Source organism: Oxyura jamaicensis, chromosome 5 (assembly GCF_011077185.1).
Source record: "Oxyura jamaicensis isolate SHBP4307 breed ruddy duck chromosome 5, BPBGC_Ojam_1.0, whole genome shotgun sequence".
Taxonomy (NCBI): Eukaryota; Metazoa; Chordata; class Aves; order Anseriformes; family Anatidae; genus Oxyura; species Oxyura jamaicensis.
This window is the reverse complement of record NC_048897.1, coordinates 20,683,851-20,710,009: the sequence shown is the minus strand read 5'-3', so window position 1 is coordinate 20,710,009 and position 26,159 is coordinate 20,683,851. Positions and strand designations below refer to the sequence as shown.

The 26,159-nt window shown below is 34.0% G+C and overlaps 1 protein-coding gene across 4 annotated transcripts in view; it reads right to left on the bottom strand.

Annotated features, from left to right (window-relative positions):
- The window catches only part of UBR1 (ubiquitin protein ligase E3 component n-recognin 1), a 63,556-nt gene that overhangs the window by 13,165 nt on the left and 24,232 nt on the right, over positions 1 to 26,159 (bottom strand). For all 4 annotated transcript variants that reach the window (XM_035327248.1, XM_035327250.1, XM_035327247.1 and 1 more), the window contains exons 13-38: positions 25,398 to 25,497; positions 24,971 to 25,099; positions 23,962 to 24,145; positions 22,939 to 23,000; positions 22,626 to 22,736; positions 21,668 to 21,733; positions 21,407 to 21,508; positions 20,324 to 20,387; positions 19,794 to 19,918; positions 18,829 to 18,881; positions 17,884 to 17,986; positions 16,786 to 16,834; positions 15,593 to 15,747; positions 15,095 to 15,194; positions 13,270 to 13,379; positions 12,040 to 12,129; positions 10,372 to 10,559; positions 8,302 to 8,507; positions 6,887 to 6,980; positions 4,293 to 4,445; positions 3,747 to 3,844; positions 2,961 to 3,054; positions 2,264 to 2,412; positions 1,320 to 1,375; positions 958 to 1,054; positions 198 to 265 (exon numbers count right to left, since the gene is read on the bottom strand). In XM_035327248.1, the coding sequence (XP_035183139.1) occupies positions 198 to 265; positions 958 to 1,054; positions 1,320 to 1,375; positions 2,264 to 2,412; positions 2,961 to 3,054; positions 3,747 to 3,844; positions 4,293 to 4,445; positions 6,887 to 6,980; positions 8,302 to 8,507; positions 10,372 to 10,559; positions 12,040 to 12,129; positions 13,270 to 13,379; positions 15,095 to 15,194; positions 15,593 to 15,747; positions 16,786 to 16,834; positions 17,884 to 17,986; positions 18,829 to 18,881; positions 19,794 to 19,918; positions 20,324 to 20,387; positions 21,407 to 21,508; positions 21,668 to 21,733; positions 22,626 to 22,736; positions 22,939 to 23,000; positions 23,962 to 24,145; positions 24,971 to 25,099; positions 25,398 to 25,497 (2,806 nt within the window). The remainder of the gene's footprint in view (positions 1 to 197; positions 266 to 957; positions 1,055 to 1,319; positions 1,376 to 2,263; positions 2,413 to 2,960; positions 3,055 to 3,746; positions 3,845 to 4,292; positions 4,446 to 6,886; positions 6,981 to 8,301; positions 8,508 to 10,371; positions 10,560 to 12,039; positions 12,130 to 13,269; positions 13,380 to 15,094; positions 15,195 to 15,592; positions 15,748 to 16,785; positions 16,835 to 17,883; positions 17,987 to 18,828; positions 18,882 to 19,793; positions 19,919 to 20,323; positions 20,388 to 21,406; positions 21,509 to 21,667; positions 21,734 to 22,625; positions 22,737 to 22,938; positions 23,001 to 23,961; positions 24,146 to 24,970; positions 25,100 to 25,397; positions 25,498 to 26,159) is intronic.

Here is a 26,159-nt window from a genome sequence, read left to right as displayed (position 1 = left end):
GATAAACAGCAGAACCAGATGTAAAACACCTACATAGCAGCCATGTGTAATAATATGCTTGTATGCAGTGCACATACGTAATAATTTAATTCATGCAAGTGAAAAGATAATGCAGGACTGTCCACAGGGTAAAATTACACAGAAATCTACATTCTAAAGAAGTGTATTAGTAAGAAGAATAATATAAACCTACTTACCAAAACGTGGAACATATCTACTTCTAAGAGGGAAGGAGTGTCTTCCATTTTAAAGTTTGGTAGAAGAACTACAGAATAAAGATATTAATTACGTATTTGTTATGCACTTTCCTCTTTTGGACTAAACTGCAAAATCAGAATCTTGTGTCAGAGCCTGAATCACTTATGTGTTTTCATCAAAAAACATCTAAGCCTCTGAAATGATAAAGTAGATAAAGAAGCTATTTAACTGCTTATCACTTAAATTTGCATCTATTTAGCAAATTCCACATGCCCAAGCAGCTCAAAATTTTCATTACAATCTCTTCAAAATTCTGAGAAAATCTCTCATTTATTTCTCCATGTCACCCTTAAGACCATGTTAACACAATTTAGCAGAATCCAAAAACCTGTACCACACCTAAGAATCCTATCCAATACAAGGCATGTCAAATAATGGGATTCACAAAGGCCACCATGTTAAGCAGAATAGCAAGAAACATGGAGGACAAGTGTGTGTCTCAACCCAGTTCTACCTGAAAGCCAGGTATCTTAAACTAAAGACTTTTGTGGACTTCAGTGATACAGAGCTGGGTCAACAGAACTATAATTTACTTTAATTCAAGCAAAACTCTGTAATGTAAGGGAACATAAGAGAAATCGAAGTTAGTATTGTTGTCAGTAGTCTATCCTTTGCTTCTATGCTGTACTAATAGCCTGCGCCATCTTTTAACAGAAACTTCTGCAATGCAAAAGATAGGAAAGACAAGGAATACAATACCTCCTAGAAGACGAATCAGATGTTTCTGAATCAGGACTTGTGGTGATGTTGTTCTCTGAGCAGCTGCAAACTGCACTAATGCTTTAAGGCCACTGTGCTAGAGCACAAGAAAACACAGTTGGACAGGAAGAGATAACAGTGAAATAAATCAGTAAGAACATACCCCTACAAATAGAAAACACTGATAAGTGAATTCATATTGAAAAGTGAATTAAATATGAAGTAGAAGCATATTGTCCAGTATGGTTTTTATGTTATCAATCTAAACTAAGTATTTTCAGATAGCTCTCAACACAGAATGATCTTGATGTCAGCAGTTTCAACAACATGTGTAAACGTATTGCATATCTACTTGCTCATACCTGTCTATTTTGTAGAGATCCAAATAAAGGCTTGCCCTCTGTTTCCAAGAGATTTTCTTAAAATTAAACACAGGAAAAAAAAAATAATTTGCTTTGTTCTACAGGAACTAATGTAAAACTCCTGTTTGTCTTACACATTAACTTAATGCAAGATAGTTTTTCTTCTTAGTATATGTCTTTCTTTTTAAAGCCTAGCATAATTCTAGCATAATTTACTCCAAAGGCTTGCCACATAAATGGCTGTGATAGGTTTTTACAAAAGAAGTTAGTTTTCAGATCTTCCTAACTATGAATTTAAAGGAATGGTAATTCATATAAATAAGACATTCTTCATTTTTTTTTCCACCACATGTATGTTTAGGAACTTCAGAATATTAAAGATCACATTTCTTCTACAAATTGTATGAGAATTCTTTAAGAATAAAGACAAAAGAAAATTATGAACCCTATTGGGTAGTTGATTCAAGGATAATTAAAAATATTACAGTGTTAAGAAGGTGTTGTTTTTTTTTTTTAAAGAAAACCCAAAAGAGGAAATGCTGTTTCATAGTTGTTAGATATTTAGCTGCACAGAAGATGCATGCATGTCAAAAATCTTTGTCCGCCTTGAGATATTCAAATGTATTTAATGATACAATTAGTAACATGGAACATGATCGCTCCCAGTTCTCACAGGTTAAACTCACTAATCTTGGCTCTACATACGTTAATCAGATATTTTATGAACTACCATCTAAAAAATCCTATAACTTATACTGGATTAAAGATTATCATGTTATTATCCATGAAATTACATATAATAAATATTATTCATCTATTACATATTGTTCTTCCTTATATAGAACTGTCACTGTTATTTATACAATCAGATTTTATACAATTTTACAACTCAAACAATCTTAAGTTTTGAGTCACAAAAAGGAGCAAATCCAAATTCTCTTTACCTATACACTGGATGGTAAAAGCACATGTGCTCCAGGTCATCATAGGGATTCTATAATCAGCTTCGTTTGGAGCAACTTTTAGTCCAACTCTATAAATGGTGGTTGCAAACAGAATAAGCATCTCCTTGATACTGCTTGAGTATTTGGCACTGCAAAAGTAAGCCAAGATCATTTCAGTCTGAATTTATTAATAATGCTTGTTATTTATAAGTCAATCAATTACTAACAACATCAAGGTTATTCATGAAAGAATTATTGAATACAGAGATGATCTGTCTGTACAGAGGAGAAAAAAATCACTAGCATCCAGTAGTAAATAAGTACCTCCATATAACAGCATCTGAATATGAGTAAAAGCTACCCCTGAAACAGACATACAGGAGAAAGATTAAAGCAGACAGTTTAACTAACGTGCCTAGAAGCATAGAAAATGGTGAATATCACTGGAATTATGGATTAGAAGATTCTAGTCATGGTTCTGTACTAAGAGAATAAGAACTGCCAGACTGGGTTTGAAAAAAAGGTCCATCTAGCTGTGTATAGATCTGGTATTCAGTGAACACTGAATGAAGAGTACAAGTAAGGCCATATTCAGACCAAAAAAGTCTGTTTTCCTGCAATACATACCCTGAAACATAGGTTATTTTAGGGAGAATTAATATAGTGTAGTGTAGGATGAACTTTCGGTAATACTTACGAAGACTGAACTCCAAAACTAAGGATAGAATTGAATTCTAAAGCAGAGTTTCCCAATCCCTTGTTGACAAAAGCCGAAGCATTTTGTTTTTCTCCTTCCAGAAGAAGAAATTAGATCCATATTAGAATACAAAGAAATTCTTACACTTTTTATAGTAGTCTAACAGAAGTGAGACTTGTATTTTTAACTGTTTTGAAAATATTTATTAATAGACTTAACCAGCAAGACTGTCTTCTAATCATCCCTAACATTTTCTTCTATTCCCAAACACATGAAGATTAGAAGTAGTGCTTTGCTACTACTTTTTCCTCACCTTGGTGAAGAAAATACAGCAGAAGCCACAGAAAAAGAACTTTCCTGCACCATAGGAGTGCAAGGAAAGCACTAATTCTTTGGAACTTCTATTTTCTAAAAAGTCATAAATCTTTTCATTTTGGCCCTTTTAATTTATTTTTCTCCTTCGTACTACAAACTAGTCAGGCAGAAAAGTAATTAACTTTGAGTGTTAATTGGCAATCGTCCTCTCCAGATGTACGTAACATTCTTCTACAGGGAAGACAGAAGGAAATTAATAGAAATCAGGAAACTGGTGAGTTCACTTTGAAATCGAGGTATCAGCTCAGAAAGGGACATGCCTTTAACCCCAACTTTATTTTATACTGTCTTGATTGAGAGCAAAGCAAAATGCACCCTTTATTTGAATTTTTCTGTTGACATTATTTAAAACATGCAATGGAATATTAGATACCCCAAAGAAAAGCTTCAAAAGGAAGATAATAAACAAACCTCTTGCATTTTTCACACTGTAGCCTGATATCCTGACTAGGATAATTTCCAGCCACCTAGCTAGGGACAGAATTTGAGCTACTGCTTCTGCATCCTCACTGAGAAAAAGAAATACAAAGAAGTTGTTACTTCAACACTCAAAGGATCTTTACAAATAATCTTTAAAAACAAAATGCATATAGGTCAAAACACATTAACTCCTTGTTTGCATAGTTTTGCATGCTTTATAAATTTTGAGCAAATACTACAAAAACAAGCATTAGCTATACTATACTATTAGCTGTACTATAACTCTTTCCTCTTTTGGTGTACGTTCCAAAAGTAGTTATTCCAGAAGTGCTTTAGAAGAGGATTTTGAGAGGAAGCATATTTGAGTGAGTAGTCAATAAGGAGTTAAGTAGTATTTTATACAAATTAGGAAAGTCAGCCCAAGCTTTCCTTCCTAAAATTTGAAAAGCCAACTCAACCCAAGGTCATACTTCTAAAAAATACATACACATAAATACAGATATAGAAATTTAAAGGCTACGCAATCTGGAAATTCACCTGTTTATTTTTTGAGCCTGCAATGGAATGATAGGAATCACTGTATTGCACAGAGATTTGCAAAGCGGACAAAGATACTCTCCATTCTCCAAGTCAAATATCTGTTCAACATGCAGACGTTGTCGAAAGTTCAGCTGCATGGCTTCAAAGTACCTATGACATTGAAAAGAGGATTGCTAGAAAATGGAATGGCTCAAACATGACCTGAAAACAAATGCTCAAGTAATGAAAAAGTGTTATTATCTACAAGTACCTATCTAAGCCAACAAATTAGTTTTTTCCTTTTATAACTATTTCATATGCTTATACAGGAAAGTAAAATAAAACCTTTGATCATCTATTTGAACTCCTTCAAAAAAGGATGGTATACCAACTTAGTCAAAATGATGGTAATTTTGTCTTGCTTTTAAGATCCTTTAAAATGCATTTTAAAGTTTTCACACACAGCAGTCTTTAATTTTTCTACTATTCTCTCACATCTTCGAAGCAATGAAACACAAATGGTATCTAATATCTTTCATAAGAAACTCATTAGAAAATTGAAATAGCATTTGTACATATTTCAATTTTAGGAAAACCTACTGGTAACATTTCGTGAATGAATAATCAACTATTTGTGGCAATGTCCGAGTCTCATGACTAGACAACAGAACTGCAGCCTTCCTGTAGAAGAGAGGGTAATTTGGATTACAGTATGACACGACCTACTTTAAGCTCAAAAGGAAACTGAGAAGTAACTATGACCTTTTTACAGGTTTTGTTATATAATTTTGCTCCCTCAGTGAATGAAGTAATCCTTCAGATTTCATTAATGTCTCAGTGGTAGTGACATTATTAGGAACAAAACCTAACATTCAAATCTGCTTGCCTGAATACAAGCAACTAAATTTAGTACTAATACCCAGACTGGACATGTAGGATCTATAAGACATGAAATTATTTAGCTTTCACACTAAGGTAATTACTAGTTATTATTTCGCTTTTGAGTATTACATCTTAAGATTTAAAATAACATCTTATTTATAAGAGAAAATTTGTTTGCAGAGGTGATCAACAGAAGTCCTAATAATTACAGAATATTTATGAAAGTATTCATTACATATATACACACACACAATACACATATATTTCCCCAAATTCAAACAACTATTTTATTGCAAGCAACTCCTTTCTCATACATGACAGCTACAAAGATATTCCTGTCATTTGTACTTGTACTGTTTTATAGAATATTTTTGCAGTATTTTTAGGCTGCACAGATACTCTGCACAGTGTGGCAGGCATCATTTGGAGGGATATTAGTAAGTTAGAATGTCTGTTATGTAATAAGTAAAAGACTATACTCAAACCTTCTGTGTCATCCCGTATGAGAAGAGCCTGTGGTCCATTTTAATCCCATTTACCCATACAGCAAGTCATCTTTTCTTAAAAAGAGCAAGGGAACTGAGCTCCAGTGTTGCACTACTTAGATCTACGTAGATGTGGATGGATCTGCCAAGAGCAGATGCATTATACTCAGGGAACATAATTCCATATCATTTTAAGTGTGTGCACCTATTTATTTTGTACTGACATGTTGTTTTGTTTTTTAATAAAAATATACATATAGAAAAGTAAATAGTAAGCACTTGAGGTTTAGTCAAGCTTTTTAAAGTAAAATGGCACAAGCATAAAAAACCAGCCTCTAGAAATTGTTTATATCATTTGACAGCATGAAGTAACTTCATTGCATGACCCAACTCTCTATCTGCTGATAACATCTTAGTGGTATTTAAGTTCTAGAATTATTTCACATTTTCTAGAATTTTTTCACTTTTTTTTTTTTTTTTTTTTTTAGAGTTGCTGAGTCTACACGTACTCAAAATGCAACGAACATTAGCTTTACTGTCTGTAAGCATATGCAGGTAGCTAGAGGCAACAAGGATGACCACATTATGCAGGCTGAGTTACTTGGTCTTTTAATATTTCAGGTTTGTATTCTAAACCAACATCCTTGGTCTAAATACTGAGCACCTGCAAACAAATATCTAGTGTAGTTTTTAACTACTGTATCAATTTTTCTCTCTTTATTTTTATTAAGAGTTTGTTCACCATGGGAGAGGAACCTCTACACTGGTAGACTTAACCATTCATATTCTAGTCTAAATGCCAGATTTTCATCTAAAGACTCACTGCCGTAACTCAGCTTCATCCTTTAAGCTCTGAGGAGGTAACAGACTTTCAGAGACAAAGGAGTGTTGAACACCCATCTGGAAGACTCCTACTGGTTCTCATTGGACTGTTAAAAAGAAATCTACTAGATAGGGTTTCTTATTCTTGACCATTTTTACCCCAGTTTTATTTGCGTAAATTGGTAACTCCTTACATATTTTTCTTTGGGTAATAGAAGTCAATTGATACCTTTTGATGATGCTTTTCTTCATCAGTTAAAAACTTCTCTTGTGCCATGTTTCATTTTTAGATGAGTACATAGTTTGAATTCTTAATTCAATAGCCACTTACTATTGTGTGTTCTCAGCGTGCAATTAAATGTTTCAGAAAACATATCAATAAATATGAAAAACTGCAAAGCCCTTGCAAAGGCCTATCCTTACTTCTGCCAGCAGGCTGCGTGCATCACATGGCCACAGCTGCCTGTGTGGGTTCCACAGGGTAAGTCAGGATGCATGAAGAGAGGATCGAGTGTATCTAGAAAAACACAGCAGAAAAAAATATTGAAAGAACAGCGATGTACCTTCTGATCAATATGAATAGAAATGAACAACAGTATAAATAGAACACAGGCCTTTAGATTTTATTTTTCCACAGTTCAGTCACATTATGCATTTCATGAGCTTTTCCAGATCAACACTCTAACGAAGTAAAAATAAAGAAAAATAAGTTATAATAAAAAATGAGAATAAGTTAGCTGCTTTTTCCTTACCTTCAAAACTGGTTATCCTAGTCAAAGAATCACGGTGGCTTACTAGGATCTTCTCTCAGCAAATTCATGTTTGACATTTTTTACCACTTTGTCTTTCTAGTTTTTATAAACCAGTAAGAATTACTATCATTCAATGTACTTCTGAAGTCAGAACTTTTTAGTACTTCCTTGTTTCACTTTTTTTTTTTTCCTAAGACAAAAACTTATTTGCTCTTCTGAGCCTTTTGAGATCTCAACTATATTCCATGCATTTTAAAAGCTAATCAAAGATTATGCTGAAGACAAAGGTTTTGAGGGTACTTTCAAAATTATTTTAATAGTTGCCAAGGTGAATACATTGAAGTTATCTAGATAGTGTTTCAATACCTGTTATCCTGTTCTAGACTATTTCTTTCGTTAAAGTCAACAGCCAAACACCTGATTCTGAATTATGACTAATTTTCTTCTTAAAATGAGAGCAAAAAAATCAGTGAATACTTCAACTTCTTTCCTATTAAATAATTGACCCAAATCTCTCATGCTTAATCAACTGTTACTTACAAAAATTTCTGGTTAGTCTTTGTTTCTTGCTTCCAATACATCATTGTGCAGCTCTAATTGTGTATGATTCTTTATATTCATTCTTGAACAATGTTACATGATCCTTGTTTGTTTTTAAATGTATTTATTACTTTACAGAAATGAAACAACACCTGACACTACCATACAGGCCTCTGATAATGTTCATATATTTCCTCCATATTGTCAAATTTTCCTGGTGTACTTGAATAAACAGGAACTGTTAATATTATTTCCCCCCCCCCCCTCTGCAGTGACCGCTCCTACTAAGTCTTGAAGTTTTATCTATCTTCTTGTGAGAATAACTGGAGCATTTTCTGATATCCTAGGGAAAAAATATAAATTTTCATACACTTCTCATTCTTAATTTTTAAAGCATGGATTTTAGGAAAGTGAAAAGTGTTAAACTGTTCCAAGTAAGAGTTGACCATTTAGGCACCTAACTGATTACAGAGTTTAATTAGGTTCATAGGACATGAGGCTCTAGGTACCGAACTGCTTGTATTCTAAAAAAAGAAATTTGCTTACCCCCTGAGAGTTCAAGAATTCTGCTTCTATTTTGAGTTAAGGCAGTAGATTTCTGGACACAGGCAGATAATACCATAGCAGCACTTTCCAGCTTTACTTCCTGTTCCTCCTGACAAAGAATACATGTCAGAACTTCTTTTTCAACAACAGATGGACCTCGTTTGGGACCCAAAGCAATTCGGGAGTAATCAGTTGCTGAAGACATGCTGTAAGAACATAATAACAGATGAAAAATAATCAAATAACGGATGAAAAATAATATTTTGTCTTCTAAATAAACAGACTTCCAGGTATCTAAAATCCTAACATGCTGCTAGCATCTCCAGTTTTATACCAAAGTGTTTTACAAAACCAAGTGATGACAAAACGATGAAGAAATACTTCAATCTTCACTAAAATGCTGTATTTTTTAAAAAGAGAGTGGTAGCCACTTAACATTGAATAACACATTGATATAGGTTCAGACAGCAGTACATTCAGGCAACTGTATTGAATACAGATTGAATTCAATATATTTTAATCCTACAGATGCATTATCATTTTATTGAATTCAGTGTTTTGTGACAATCAACTTTCATGTATTTTAAAATTATTTCTTATTCTAAAATTTCAGCAATTATTTAAAGATTGTTTTAAAAACCAAAGCTCACAGAAGAGATATGAATCCTCTTGTTGCTGTTTTTCAGATCTCTATTTTTCTGATTAGTTTTGTGCAGCCTCAATTAGACCAAAATTGTAACTGTATTAGGTATATTTTTGAAGAATCTCTAGAACAGAAGCAATCCATATGACCAAAATCATATCACTGCTAAAACAGTTAAACATAGCTACCCTTAAACTATTCTCCCCAAAATGATAAACCTTATCAAAACTCAGAGCTCTGCTTTGAGCATCAGAGCCATTATCGATTATCAGCTTTAATGTGTCACTCTGCCTACTGAAGTAGTTGCATCATCAAAAGTTTATAGTATAAAAATGAGGTATTTCTGCACCTGGCTGGTTTTCCCATATGCAGCAACACTACCCTCCTTATCCACCACTCATGAAAAAAAAGTCCTCTCTCCTTTACCTGTAATTGGCTTCCATTTCCGATTATTTGACTGCTAATGCAGTCTTTCCTCTAGAACTGACTCATTTAAAAAGTATTAACATTGTAAGAGTAGTTATCTAATAATGAAAAACCCAATCAAATAAATTCAGCACAATAACTAAGAAGAGAGTGAGTGATAAACATTACAAACACAGTATCATAAATTGCTGTAAATATATACTAACGTTAGGATTTTAAAGTTAAGATTTATCATAATAGGTTAAGTGGTTTGTCCAATACAAGCAATGACGTGGTTACACATTTGAAGTCTCAACGGAGGAAAAATGAAAAGCTTATCGTACACCTAGCCACCTAAAGCAGTACAGGAGGAAAAATAATCATTTCTAAATTGTATATGACCTGCATAACAATAAAGGATTCACTTGCCATTATTACAGCACACATAATTACAGGATATTGCAGAACTAAGTCATCCAGCCTGTAAAACACCAATTCACTCTTAAATAATTTTTCATTTCCACCAATATAAACCAAACATCTTCAGTTTGAAATCAGATTTTAAAAAACAGTGAGTAGAAATAGCAGCAACTTGAGCTATAAGAAACATGTTTTCTTCATTGCAACTTAACCATAGTCAATATGCATTATCAGATTCTTTACAAATTTAAGTTGTTGTACAAGGTAGACAGTCATCTCCTAAAGTATAGCGATGTCAGCTACACAGATTTCTAATGATATTTTTCAAACGTTCCATAATAAGTACCTACAATTTGAAGAAATAATGTTCTTACTGTTTAATTTATGCTGATCTGCAAAAATCTAATCCACTGTTCTAACATCAGCAAACATGCACTAGTTCTAATACAATTCTTTAACAGAGGACTTAAAAATAAAATGGGAAACAAATTTGCTGACTGGGATGACAATTTATCTTCTGGACTGTATTTTTATAAGGCAGTATCACATTTTAGGTAATGAACTCTTCCCCACCAGAGCTCTGGATGTCTGCTTTTTCTTACCTTTCTTCCTCCATAATAGCATCTTCTTTCCCTTGTGCCTCCAATGTGTTTTCATAAAGGAGTTTATGAGTTTCAATGAAATTCCTCTGCAGAGCAGACATCTGAGCCATTATCTTCTGACGATGTAGCCTAGCTGCTTCTGCCTTTCTCTTCCTCTCAGCTTTCTCTTTATCCTGAGTGTTCTGTGTCTGCATACACCAAATCACAGGCAACAGAGAACATCAAAAATTAGAGGAATCCTTCCCCAGTTATAAGCATGTATGTAACATCCGATTCCTTAACTAGTAACACTGTTGTTTTTTGTTTGTTTTAAAGTTAATTGCTGAACACTGAAACATGTTAACAATGAAAAATGTAAAACCAAAATTTAAAGTGTTGACTAGGACCATTAGGAGAACAAAAGAGATTTTGACAGACCTGCAAGATGTCACTAGAACCATAACTTGCAGAAAGATAGGATCAATGACACCTGATCCCTTTTGTTTACCTTCTATATATTAGGAAACTTTAGTGAACATCAAGTTCACTAGTTTTGTTATTACCACCATAAAAGAACCTTTTAAATGAAATCCCTACTGTGTACTGCATATCTCCCTTAGGGAAACTTAAGAAACTTTTATCTTGAACTATTCATGGAGATCACAGCAAATAGATTGTTCCTTCATTTCTATGGCAAAATTTTATGCACCTGAGGACAGTATTTTCCCCTACTTCTTCTTCATTGTAGAATGGACCACTATTCTTCCAGTATTTCTTCATCTATCATATTTCCAAAAATTATAAGTATTGATATACTTCAGAAACATGGAAATTGAAACCACAGGTAGACGTAACTGAACAATATGAAATCTAATTCTTCCTATTCAACTACTTTAGGCACAAATTCAGTATTATATGCAGTTTCCATTCAGGAAACCATTATTTTTGAGAAAATGAAGTAACAAGAAGTTGCTTTATAAGTAGTGGACCTAACAGATCGGTTTCTTATGGACTCTTGTGTTTCATTCCCTTACCTTTCAAGCTACCATATGACACCTTTCTCAAAAAGGAAACCTGGCATATGCTGTGATAGGTTTAGAGCTACACGTGCTGTCTATGACTGGACAAGGGGTTGTTAGGCAGCAAGCTGTTGCCAAACAGAACATGTAAGAGCATACTGGCCTGTCTTTGCACACTATCTAAAGGTAATTGGATTATTTTCTTTTCAGCTGCATATTATTAAAAAATAGGTAGCGCTGCAGTAAACTTTAAAACCTCCACTGTCTCACTTGATCACTGGATTTAAGAGATTACTTTGAGGGAAGGGGGTTGAGACTGATGCACAGACAAAGTAATCACCTAAGTTTGATTTCTTTATTAGGCGATCGAGGCACAGCAAATTAGCCTCTTGTTAGCTCATATAAATTACAAGATAGCATTTTAAGTATATTTGTATTTGCACAATGACAACATAATAGAAAAGGTGATCAAACCACAAAGATAAAAGCAGAAATAAATAAAAACAAATTACCTTCCTCTTAGAGTCTAAATGCTATTTGTAGACCATATATTATAAAATAATACCTACAATGGTATTTTCATAACAATAAAATTACGTACCTATTTCAAAACACCATTAAAAATATTACATACAAGATCTCTATTGAACTTTATTATTATTATTATTACCTCATCACCTTTTGTAGCTTCTGAGACTGATGTAGCTGCTACTGTTGTCAAACTAGATTTTTCTCTCATTCTCTTCACTGTGTCAAACATCTAGGGTGAGAGGCTTAGATGTTAAAAATGCAGTAACAGCCAAGTTGCATTTTATTATAGGTAAGATCAGAGCTCCTGATTTTTAATTTTTTTTTCAGATTGTCAAAATGGATGAAATCAACTGCCATACTCTATGAACTATGAAAAGAGTCCTGTGGCCAAAGGGTAGTGCTCAGCATGAAGTAAAAATTCTCACAACTTTACCAGTCCTCCAGTGCTAATACTGCTGAACAAGTAAAGCTCTTTCATCAGAAAGACATCTGTACAACAGTCTGGACAGACTGCTAGCTTATTCAAGTAGGTGAGACATGATCATCCCATGGAAATAGGCTGCAGTCAGTAAAAATCAATGTCTAGAACAGAAAGCTTCCCAGCTTATGCCCAATTAGTTAAAACCAAGCCTAAAAAAATCATTTTCTACTCCTCGAGCTATCTTGAATAAGAAACTTGAAATTCTGATGATTTTAAATATTCTAAATTTGCATATCATTAAAAAAGAGCATATGTTAAGTACATTTTTGCTTTTGCCCTTAGAATTTCACAAGAATAACTTCTCCAAAATCTTTTAAATTTGCCACCCTAACATACTTCACTACTGAAATTGGATCCTGGTATAGGTTTGGAATCTTGCTGTGGATTTTTACCTTTTCTACTTTTTTCCAAGAGTTCTGTGTTTGCTAACTAAACCAAGGCCACTGACACCCCAAATGAATGAGGACCTTGGTACTGCTAAGAAGCAGCAGCAGCCCACTTTTCTATGTTGGGGACAGTGTCACAGCTCTAGAGGTTTTTCCCATCTTACTGGGGAAAGGCAGTGAGATGGTTGGAAAAATACCATAGGTAAAATGTACGATGTGGCCATTAGTTAGATCATTTTAACTAAAAATTTAATACAAGCAGCCCCTAAAATGTATTCATAATTTATAAACTATTACTTATCACTTGCTATTACTTCACAACAGAAATAAGGAATAAGGTTTATACATAGAAATACACAAGTGGGGTAGAAGTGTTTCAACAGTTTTCTTAAGAAATTGCAACTGCAAACACTAATGGATTATATATACAGGAATGATAATATCTTCCATAACAGCTTTCTGAATTACTAAATGAGATCATGCTTGTCTCCCCGTTGTGTACCTGCAGTATCCAATTGATCATGTCCTTCTGTGCCTCTAATTGAGGAATTCTCTTTAATTTTTCCAGAAGCATTAATATGTTTACAGCATTCAAAGCTGAGCTTCCCATTCCTTAACAAAGAAAGAAAACAGAAATGCATGGATTCGGGGGGGGCGGGGAAACATCTTAATGTATCTACAACAGTGAACATGCCTGAAAACATTGCTAATTATATAGCACACATTTATGAACACAACCTCTGTAGTTACCATTCTGCCTTAAGTTCACCCATTTATTCCAGATTAATGTAGTATATAATCTTTCTTCATTGTACATTAATAACTTTTCCTACTTCCAAGAGTAGAATTAGAGAAAAAAAAAAAAACAGAATTCCCTTCAGTTTCAAAGAGAATCAGTGGAGCTCTTTGATTTTACACTAGTTTGCTAAGAAGTTCATTATGTATAAGCTAATTCCTGTCACAAAAGTAAAATTCTGGTAATTTTCCTTCTTCACAGCTTGGTAACATTTAATACGATTTTTTTAGGCATTCTTAAAAATAAGCATGCTTTAAAATTTGGACCATTCTCTTCAATTAGATTTCCTCTGCAGCACTTTCCATTTGAATTTGTTCAACATTTTTACAAGACAAAAATGTTACCAAAACAATGTCTTTTTTTAAAAACCCTTTTCAGTAGGTTTTTCTTACTAAAAAAACTGATTACTTCTATATCAGTTATGGAAATGTATAAATAGTGCTGGTTTTTTTTTTCTTGTTATGTTTAATAAGTTACTTTTACCAGGGTAGAAATTCATCATGGTATTGTTAACATGCAGTGCCTTGTACATTTGAAGCCTTGCACATGCTGTCTTCCATGGACCTTGTTCGAAGTCCAGAAGTCTACAAAATCAGTCTAGTATTTACACATAGGAAACTAGAACCAGCTCTAAGCATTGTCAAAAGCAAAACTAAAACTGACAAAGTTTTCTCACTAACAACTGAAATATAAAAACTTTTAGTCTACTTCTATCATGATCATGAAGCTTTTAAAACAGAAATACGTTCAGGTTGATGATAATACTTCTTGCTCAGTAAGAAAAAAGTGACAAAAAATGACATGAGAGTCTCTTTCAGACTCAGTAACAACTCTTTACGCAATATTTTTAAAAAACTAAATAAAGGCAGTTCAACAAGCTTTATTTTACAATTCTTATCTTTGTTCCAACTCTCAAGTGACAATTATGTCTTCATAAAGGATTTTTTTTTCTTACACAATGAAGCAGGAACTAGGTAAGATGAATAATAGCAAACTATTTCGAAAATGTACGTTCCCACTCCCACTCCCTAGACTTGAATGTTAGATTTAGAAGTGCTCTCTAAGGACTTTGAAAAGAAAAAGAACAAAAGCACACTGCACAGCCATTAGGTTTTGCTTCTATTATCACTACCCTAACAAGAGACTAACTTGCAGGTCAATCAATAACTCTATAGCTCGAGTGTATGAAAGATGGAGACAGTTATTTGCAATCCACTGTCTTTTCTTAATTTGTTTCAATAATACTTCTGTGAAAGAACCACCATGTGGTACCTAACACCCATATTACTTTTGTTTCCTTCACAAGAAGGGAAGAACATTACTTCAACATATCAGTCAAATGGGAGCAAAGTAAACTACTCCAAACGTGGTCTATTATTTCAAATAAATATTTCAGCAGTTTTAAGTTCTAAAATAAACAGTGAATCCTTTCTGATAAAAATAGCTAAATACTTTCTTCTAATTTATTTTTGTCCATTGAAAATCAAGCTAGTCTGATTTACTCTGCACGTTCAAAGAAAATGAAACATACTTGATGCTTTGTGATAAAAATCAAAGGTTACTTCTTCTTCCGGAGACTTCTGTAGCTGCTGCTTCTCTTCTAGTAACCCTAAAGAAAGGAGATGAAGCACCTAAAGAGATAAAAATGCTAGCTTTCATTCATTGTTAGAGTGCTGGAAAACCAGTACATGAAATAAGGATGTTTAATACAGTTTCTACTACAGGCTTATTATATCCATGATAAGACACATAACACAGAAACAATAAGTGCAAAGATCATACATGAAAGGAGATGTAACAACACAATGTAATTACCTTTCCTGTGTACTTACTGCACTACAATAAACTTTGCACGTTAAAATACGAATCTTATTTTACTGATACATACAAACCTATTAATATCTATAAGATTTATAAAAACAGGTTTGGGGATCAAAAAGTCATTTCTTATCTTTCAAAGTTTATCTCTGCACACTTTGATCATAAGCTTTTAATGTACTTATTATGGGAAAAACAAAGTTAACCATACCATTTGGATCATAGCTTCAGTCCACAAGTGCGTTTCGAGTTCTACTGCTCTCTGAAGGATGGTCCGCAGTATGTGCATCATAACATCACAGTTCAAAAGCCTCACCACGTTACTGAATGCAGGACAGAAATCTGGAGGAGAAGGTGGTGGCAATGCTAGAAGATGTGGATATGTAAAAATATTAATGTGCATTAATAAATAAATCTCAAAGATCCAAGCAAAGTGTAGAGACAGAAAGCATACTACTACCAGTAAAAGAACAATTGGATCTTTTCAATTAATAAAAATAGGCAAACAATTGGATTTGAGCATAAGTCAGGTTTTATCTTAGTAAAATTAAGTACTTCTAATAAGTTCTTATATAAAACACAGGCAAACCAAGCTACACAAGCAATCTTTAAATGCAAGTCTTTAATAGTTTGCACTGCCTCTTGTCATTTATGTATCACTGACATACATGAAATGTGTTTTGCATCAGATACATTTTGTAAGTAGTTAAACAAGGATGGGATGCAAAAATTAAGATATTCAACTGAAATGGCAATCTGGGAAGAGAAAAATTATCTTTTCAGATTAACAAAAGTTATCAATAGTTGATTTTTATTAAATTGTTTATTTTACTTAATTGTTTATAAAGTCTTCCTCAGATCAACTTGTTTAATGCTTGTGCCTGAAGTGGGTAAAAGTAAACTGGGAAATAATGTTTGTGTTGCAACAGAAACATGTAGTTTTGTTTGTAGTTAGCATGTAGTTAGTAGAAATTTGCAGCTTTTAAATAAGCAAGTTTTGGTTTATAAAACAAGCTATTTACAGAATGGGTAATGAGCATTAGTTCCTGCAGCAACCTTCTCTAGATGATACTACTGTGTATCATGTCTGCGCTACAGAAATTACTCACAAAAATAACTTACAGCTCCTATTTATTCACCATAAAGACTAAGTTGTTTAATTGATCAACTGTTATTATGTTATATTGATTTGTCTACTAGAGATTAAACTAACATTTCCAAAATTCCTAAATTACAAAAAAAAAGTCAGATGCTAATTATTTATAATTACCACAAATCACAACAAATTTAATATAAACTTTGTTATCGATTGCAAGTCACCATACATCTCACAGAGCTCATTTTATATAGAAAACTACATGCACTAGATGAATTATGTTTGAGACATTAGTTTCAAATATTTACCTTCATCTCTGTTTTCTTGTTTTCTTCTTTTCTTCTGTGTGTGTTCAGCCTACAGAAAAGGTAGCATTGTTTTATTATCATGTCTACAGGAATATGCAGTGAAAAAATGAGAAATGCTAATCTATCAAGTGTGGCAAGATATCAAGTCAATATTTGGTCATGCAACTAGAATCTTGTATGAAATCTGTTTATACTTGTCCTGGTTTCAGTTAGGACAGAGTTAATTTTCCTCCTAGTAGTTGATAGGGTGCTATGTTTTGGATTAGGATGAGAAGAGAGCCGATAACATGCTGATGTTTTAATTGTTACAGAGCAATGCTTACGCTAAGCCAAGGACTTTTCAGCTTCTCCCTCTGTCCTGCCAGCAGGCAGGCTGGGGGTGCAGCAAGAGCTGGGAGGGGACAGACCCAGGACAGCTGACCCCAACTGGCCAAAGGGGTATTCCATACCATCTGACGTCATGCTGAACAATATATAGGGGTGGCTAGCCAGAGTGGGGGGGGCAGCTGCTCAGGGATGGGCTGGACATCGGTTGGCAGGTGGTGAGCAATTGCATTGTGTATTACTTGTTCCATACACGCCATTATTACTATTATTATTTCCTATCTTAATAAACTGTCTTTATCTCAACTCACAGGCTTCACTTTCCCATTTCTCTCCCCCGTCCCAGATAGGAAGGGGGGAGGATGAGTGAATGGCTGTGTGGTGTTTAGCTGTCAGCCGGGTTAAACCATAACAATACTGAATTTTGCATTTCATTTTGTAGTAAAGATAAATAGCAGCACATACTTTCTTCTTCAATAAAACTTATAAAAGCAATGTTTTGTTTCTTCAAATTCAAGGACAATTCTCAGCACATTCTGTTCTTAGCAGTTAAGGGAGTTAACACAGAAGTCACCATGGGAAAAATATTACAAGCCACACCACATCAATTTGTATCAACAACATTAACTTAACTTGAGTTCTACACTTCTATTGAACTGTATACACTCTTATCAGTTTCTTTAGATTCCATGAACTCCTTTGATTCACCAAAATTCATTAGACAGTGATAATCGTGCTATTTTTACCTTTGAGAGCGATTCTTACGCTGCCTACCTTACTGTGCTGGGTCTTAGTATAGTGATAAAAGAACATATTGAACTCTTTCAAGCATTCATCTTTCAGTTCATAAACTCCATGGCCAGACACTCCTGGTTTCCTTAAAAGAAATATTTCATGACATACAGATTAATAATGTATGTTCAGCACATCTTTGAATATACACAAACCAGTAACAGGATTTATTTTCTGAGAAAATGCGAATAGTGAATATAATAGTGACAGTTACTTTGTTAACTTAAGGATTATAGAGTGGGTACAGTTTTGAGTCTTTAATTTTGAAGACTGCTGACTATCAGATCCATATAATATGGAATATATATTGAATGTATGTTGAATCTTCCATATAATTCCCACAGCAAAATTTCTAGGTACACCTATAGCTGACATTGATTAAACATAACCAATGTAAGATTTCAAATAAGGTATACTAAAACAATTAAAATTACAAGACACTCCTGTGACAAAAAATAGCAGACATTTGAACTAGTTCTTCTCAACTGTCGCAACTGTTTTCCTGTTTTGCATGTGTACTTATTTTTAAAAAAAAAAAAAACTCTCATCTGAAAGCTATACCAAATAGCACATTAGTAAATAAATGACGTTAAATCAATGATTAGGTGATCATCAAGAAGTACAATGAGTTGTTAAGGTTCCCAACCATCTTTAAAATTAAATGAACTTTTGAAGATTTTCCCACTAGGACATGAGATCACTAAACTCCTGAGGCTCCTCAAACTGAATTTGATGAGAGGAGTAAAAGGAGAGAAGCAGCAGCTTCAAATATTCCATACACTTTTCTTTCCTACGCATATTCGGAAGTATGTATACTTAAAGACATAAAATATTAGCTAAATGGAGAGTACCGCACAGCTTGTTTAGCCCATATAAGCTATCTAATTTCATGATCAAGGTACTTATAAAACAGTAGTACGAACTTACTTAAATGTAGCCACTTTATCAATTACATTCTCCAAGCCAGTTTCATTGTTCTCCTGGTAAAAAATTTAGTTTGGCATAAGTGTATAATACTGAAGATATTTGAATCATTATATTATGAACAACAAAAACAGACATGCAGATTTAGAACAATTCTCTAATTCGTTAATTATTTTGCCCGTTGTTACTCAGAAAGCAGATATTCATAACCGGCAAGTTATAAGGAAGTACTAAAGACTTTCAAATACTTTCATCTGCTCATGTAAAATTTGATTTATAACAAAGCTGATCTCCCTGAACAGAGCAGTGCCTTACCCAACCTCAATGGAGGGGAAAAAAAAAAGTTTCACCCCCTAAAAATAGTCAGCGTGGATTATGTGTTATTGGTTTCTGATTATAACCCAGGGTATTATATTTTCAAACAATCTGTTTTGGGCATTGATTGTTGTCCCTGAAAGCTTGCACCAACTATAAAATCTAAACCACACCTCTCCCTTGTGCATACATTTTCAACAATTAGAATAGAATGGTAAAGTTTGAAAGCTATGACTTTTCAATGAACAAGTTGAAGCAATCAAATTAGAGGATCGTGTTTATTGATGGTAAACAGGGCAGAACAGAATCTAGCTGCCCGGTCATAACTGGGCCAAAAAAGAAAATAATTTTAAAACTTTTGTTCTTGAATCTAGAAGAGGTGTGTATAAATATAGTTTTCAAAAAAATCAATCCATCTTTTCATCAAAACGCACAATCCCCATACAGATCCCTTCAGATTAGAACATGCTTCTATCTACGATGTTTACATCAGTAAGGTAGCACCATTTGTAATGCTGTATTTTAATTCTCAAACCAACATCTGAGCTTTTTATCAGAAATGAAATACTTCCATATGAAGATATGGAAGATAAACTGGAGAAGGACATAAAACTAGAAAAATTTAAGGAAAAATGTAGCAACCCAGGACTCACATTTTCAGGCAAGGACTTGGTAATTGCACTATGCGCCATCGGCTCAATACATAGTAGATGGATGATTTCTCTCATGATAACATCATCTTTTGTCACATTACTCACTCCAGGTACATATCTTTCCCCTACCGGAGTACATTAAAAGGAAAAGAATGGCAAATATGACAGTTACAAAGCTAATTCTGGGGAATGTAAACATACACTATCCTAAGTGTCCAAGAGATGACAAGAAATTTTTGTTGTTTTTTTTTTTAGCCTCACTTCCTTAAAAAAAAAAAAAAAAACAGGCCAAGAGTTTCTTCTCATGTTCCACCTTCGTAGTAAACTATGAAATTACCTTATTAGCTTTTTTCGCCACGTAAAACCTATTGCTTCCAGTTGACAAATGCTTATATTACCAAACCATCTATTTAAAATAGGCACTTTCTAGTATACTCTCCATATCAGATTTTATGTTCAAGTAATCAAGCTTGTTCTTTCAACTTGTAATTATCCATTACTACCAACGTAGAGAGAAAAAACAAACTTACCCACAACATAGATGAGAATCTGAAGCATCTCTTCTATTAGTACATTACATTGTTTGATCAATTCCTGCAAGAATGAGAGAAATCAGGAAAATCTGTAAATGAGAACAAGTTTAGTATTGAGATGTATTGCTTCAGTGAAGCACTGTACTGTGAGAAGAACCCTTCCTCTTAATGAGTTGGAAGTGTCTGCACTTGCAGAATAGATATTATTCTGTAATTGAAGTGCAAGGTTCACATGCAGGAAAAGAAGTAACAGAAAAATGTATCCCAAAAGGAAGGGTTATATCAAAGTTCAAGCCTCAAGAAGCAGCACAACAATTCAAGCAAGTTTCACTAAAAATAGACAAATATTACATATAGAAATTTTATAGAGAACACATTTGCCTGTATTTTATTAGATGACCTATGAAAACAGTATTAACAAGGCAATCAGTAAACATTTTGCCCTGTGAATGTGGAATACTGAAAAAATTGAAAACCTAAGAAATACATGTAGAGGCGGCACATACTAGATGGGACAGCCATTGCTCTGGTCTTTTTATTCTAACACTGTGCCCATAGTGTTGTTTCCCTGAAGTGCCTTGCTACTTTGAACAAAGCACACCGAAGAGGGCAAAATCTGTTTACTAATTGTGAATAAGAAAGCCTCCACTCGGAATATAAAATCCTTTCTGTCTCAACATCAGGAAATACTTCTTTACTGAGCAGGTGACTGAGCACTGGAACAGGCTGCCCAAAGAGGCTGTCCAAAGAGGCTGTGGAGTCTTCATCTTTGTAGGTAAGGATTCCCCATTCTCCCTCCTTGGAAATATTCCAAAAGGCCCCAGATATGGTCTCAGGCAATCTGCTCTAAGTGGCCTCCCTTGAGCTTGGGGATTGGGCTGGATGGCCTCCAGTGCTCCCTTCCAACCCAAATCATTTTGTGATTGTGTGCGATTTGTTTAATTGCTTGGTCCTGCGTTGACTGAATTTATATGGTCAAAAAAAAAAAAAAATACAGTGATCAACAGTAGCTACCTTTTCTATTAATGTTCCATACACTCAAAGTAAACAAATTCATTAGCAGATATACTTGACACTTACCTGATCTTTGGTGGGCTTGATCCTTCTGAAAGCATCAGCAAGCTCGTATCTCTGCAGTATGAGCAACAGGAAATGATTTGGATCCATAAGAGATGCACCAATCTAAAAAATAAATATGAATCAGTTACCATTAAAATTCTTCATTAATATAATAAAAATACCCTTCTAATGAGAAAATATTTTACAACGATACAAATTTAATTAAGATTAAAAGCATGGGCATGTTATGATCTGAATCATTTTTTGCGTGACTCATTATACCTGGAGCATGATGATGTCTTTATCATACATCTCTTCTCTGCATTTAACATCTTGATAATAGAATACCTGAGAAGTATGAAAACAAAATTTAAGCAGAGAAGTAACGTAAATGCTGATGTAATGCACTACCAATGCACCAGTTAAAGCCTGTTTGAGACTTTTGCAAGTTGTAAAGCACCTTTATTAAGGTAAGGGAAAGTCCCGTGTCTCTTTCAGAACAAATGTACTTTGATAGAAGTGAAAAATCATTTTTCACTTTTTTCAGAGAAAATCTATGCCTTATTAGATTTTTCACAGCCACGCTCAAAACAACATAATTCTAACCCCTTCTTCTCATTAAAAATCGTGTTTTCCTTTTCCTACCCCAGTTCTGACAGACAAATTCTACAGGGAGCTCCCAATATTTCCTTTGATTTCACCAAAAGGTTCTGTGAAAGATAAATAAAAAAAAATCTTTCAAAGACAAAAAAAATTAAGTTAAAGTACACAATAGAAGTACTTATGGGTAGACTCTTACAACAAAAAAGCCCACTAGTATTATCAAATGTTTGTTATTTCGAGCTATATGGTTCTCAGAAGAAGTTTGATATGAGATTAAATAGTTAAATATTTAAAATTTTCTGTTATAAGCAACAATACTTATACAACAATTTCTTTAACAGATCTGAAAGTAGTCTATAGTAGACATCAGTAAATGACCATTTCACAGAAGCCAGAAGCAGTACTAAAAGAGATCAAAACAGTTTTCTAACACAGGCAGGCAAAGTCTTCGATAAAACGGGAAATAAAACCAAGTTACTTAAATTCGTATCTAGAAATCCTTTTATTTAGTAAATTTTCATAGGAGTAACCCCATGACATATTTCTACGCTGGATGAAACTACCATTGAAAACAATACTCAGATACACCTGCATACGCCATTAGGACCAAGTCACTACTGTATAACCTAGAGAGTACCTGGCTTATCAGAGAGAGTCCATTCCTTCTCCACATCTCTGCAGCTACCTGAGCAACCAGAACAAGACATCGCAAAGGATATTCTACTAGCAGGTCCACCTGAAATTCTTCCTAGAAGTAAAATGAAAATGGATAGAAAGATGGAAGAAGGAAAAAAATAAATCAGTCAGTGATTTTTAAGTGTAAGTCTTCACAAAGACGTGTTCCAAGTTGCAAAATAAGCTGTTATGAAAGTTATAAGATAAAATTTTAAGCTTTCTCCTTCCTGGAGTATAAATCACAAGCATCATTTGAGTAAATAAGTAAATCTTACAGGAGAAACAAATTCATGTAATCTTGATATGCTTCCAGTCTTGCTTAATCGTACATGAAGACCTAAAAAAGAAATAGGGAAAAAAAAATAAAATATATCAAATTCATTCAAGTTTGTCTTCCAACCAATTCCAGAAGTTAGCTAAACTGCCTGCAATTCAGAGAACTAAAAGAAAAAGTTAAAATTTATTTAGGAAAGATTTGTTACTTCCATTATTATAATTGTATTTTTTTAAGATAGAAGATCTATTACATTATCACAACAGTTCTTACCAATCCTACAATTCCTTTTTTTAATGAATAAATTTATTCATATAATGAATTCATTAAAGTCACTTACGCGGAGAACATAAATAGTATAACCAGCTTTTAATTTCACATTTAAATTGCATAATGTCAGTAACAACAGAATTTCTATACTACAAGGCTTAACAGATTACCATCTTTGCTACATTCTTGGTAGCAAAAGATGTGAAAAAGAATCTGCAGCTTAACAACAGTGTATGATTTAGTTTGTATTGTAGACAAACTGGGGATCACCCACTGCTATGGTCCTTTGTATTCTGACCGGAAATCTGTCCTGGAATGCTGCAAACACACGTCTTTTAGAAGGGGCATTTTTACAGGCTTAAAATATATATGGCTGGAAAATAAATTTGAGATACAGAAGTGATGACTGTTCATTTAGATATTGTAAGTAGGAATAGAAACAGAAATTCAAGTAATTTAGAAAAAAGATCTAATGTTATATTATTAAAACATAAAATGATTCCTTCTTGTCTGCTTTCTTCTCTCTCCTGTGTAAAAAATATCCTCCAACCTATACAGCAAGTGCTTTTTTGCGAAACGTTTTTCCCTTAGGGGGTATTTGGTGAACAAGGTCACCTGATTGTGAAAATGTCAAAAAGTCAGATAGCAACTGATTTGTGAAGCGTTTAATCTAAATGCTTTTTCTAGAAAAAAGAAACGAGCGGGAAGAGAAACCTAATTCAAATAGCTATCAAAACAAAGAAACACCACCTACCTGCAAGAGTCCTAGACAGCGGTAAATGTATGCTGACAGGATCTAAAGACACTCTGTAAGGTCTGCTCTCCAGAGTATGGCCACATAAGTGAAACGCTGTCTTTTCCCGTAAGCGGCTGCTGTTAGTGCTGCACCTCATCACAGCCTTATGACATTCTTTGTAGGCCCTCAGCAACAGCTCTTCCTAGAATTTAAAACAAATACATAGAGTTATATTCAAAAACGATGAAATATGCACTAAAATTGCTCGCCTGTTTTTTTTCCTGGTGGAGCAAACAGTTACTACAAATCCACACAATTACTACTGTTTCCTAATACTGAGAAGTACTGGACTGGAGCAACAGAGCATCAGCTAAAGCTAACTAAGAATATGCTTCTGTTCAAAGAGCTACTCTGTCAAACACTCTGATATCTATGCACTTATCTGTGATATCTATGCACTTGCTGAACAATTTTAACAGTTTGACTAGTTTGTACTCCAAACTGCATCATAAGTTTGCAGTTGTAGTTCCTCCTTTCTCTCTCTACTAGAAAGAAAATAGCAACTCACCCCAAAACAGCTTGTAAGTAAGATTTTTACAGTCTCCTTTCCCACAGCACAGGGATTAACTCCAGTACTGAATAAGACAATTTACAGGGTAATCACGCAATTAGTGCAAAGCTTCTGCGTTCTACTTAAGCAATTAAAATGAACACCATATGCTTTCAAATTTTTCAAACTGACAGCTCACTATGAACCTAATACACAAAGTATTGAATGGTGAGAAGTACTTCCTCTTTGCAATTTGTCTGATACTCTACAGTTTTGTCAACCAGATTATATCCTGGGATCCCCTTTCTCAGGGTCATACCACAGATTAATGCTTTCAGCCTTTTTTTTGGGGGGGGGGGAGGGGGAAGCCTGTACTGTACAACACTGAGCTTCTTTAAAAAGCTACTACTTAAAAAGTCCTCAGTAATATTCACAAAAGGCACGTGTGTAAGAACCCCAGATAATCAATTTGCTTACATCACAGGCACACCATTCTTGGAACATCAAGAGAATGTTCTTTAGCTGCATCTGTATAGCAATGGCTGCTTCCCAGTCAGGGTCCACCTCTATGTGCTGACCAATCTGTCTTTTTATCTCCTCCATTCCCTGAAATAGAGATGCCACAAAATACTCAAGCTAGATCACTGATCACAGGCTTAAAACAACAGAAAATCCCATAAGCAAATGGTAAAATACAGATTGTTCAGATGTACCTAAAATTAATGAACATTACTTCTATAAAGTAAACGTTAACTTTTTCACCCACCCAAGACAGGATTGAAGAATTTATCTTCATCATATGTTTACATCCACAATATTGCTATGGACAAAAAGATGAGCAAACAAAAGCATTGTGGTATCTTTATAACAGCAAATTAGAAAGATATTATGTAAATTTTTGTACCTGCATGCAAGTTAAAATCCTTAGGAAAGAAACAAATCCTTCTAAAAATCGCTCCCTCAGCCGGTCTGTCCATACTGTAGGTTTGCTGATTAAGACATACCTGTCCCCAAAGAAAACATTATCTTATTTTGCTCAGATTTCTCTTCTGCTTATTTTTGAATTCAAAGTATTAATTGTAAAATAATATTCAACACCATCAAATTACATCACTTTCCCCATCTCAAACTCTTCCTTTAGTTTTCACGAAATACTAGAGGTGCTTGGTGCAACTCCATTATTTCAAGTTAACAGACTTTGAAGTCCAAGATACTTTGGGTGTTTTGCTTTTACATTATTCAGTTCATTGAGCGAGAGTAACTTGGGACCTTTAAGGCTGGAAAACACCATGCAGATGAAGATTATACAGCTTTCCCAGAATGATAGTGAATAGAAGCCAAATTTCCCATACTGTCCTACAGTAGATGTATTTTGTTAACAAGATTGTTATTTGAAATGATATCAGTGAAAATCATTTAAAAACTGTCTATACAGAATATAATTTTAGTATTTAAAGATGTTCAGCTTTCCACCTAAAAATAAAACCTTAGAATTATTATTATTATTATTTTTTTTTTTTTTGGGAGAAGAATTGGGAGGTTGGTTGGTTTTGCGTTTTTTTGTTTGTTTGTTTGTTTTGTTTTTTAAAGCAGTTTTATCATCAGATTCCTGAACTGAAACACCTCATCGTACTTCCAGTTTAAGAATTGTTCAAGCTTCTCAACT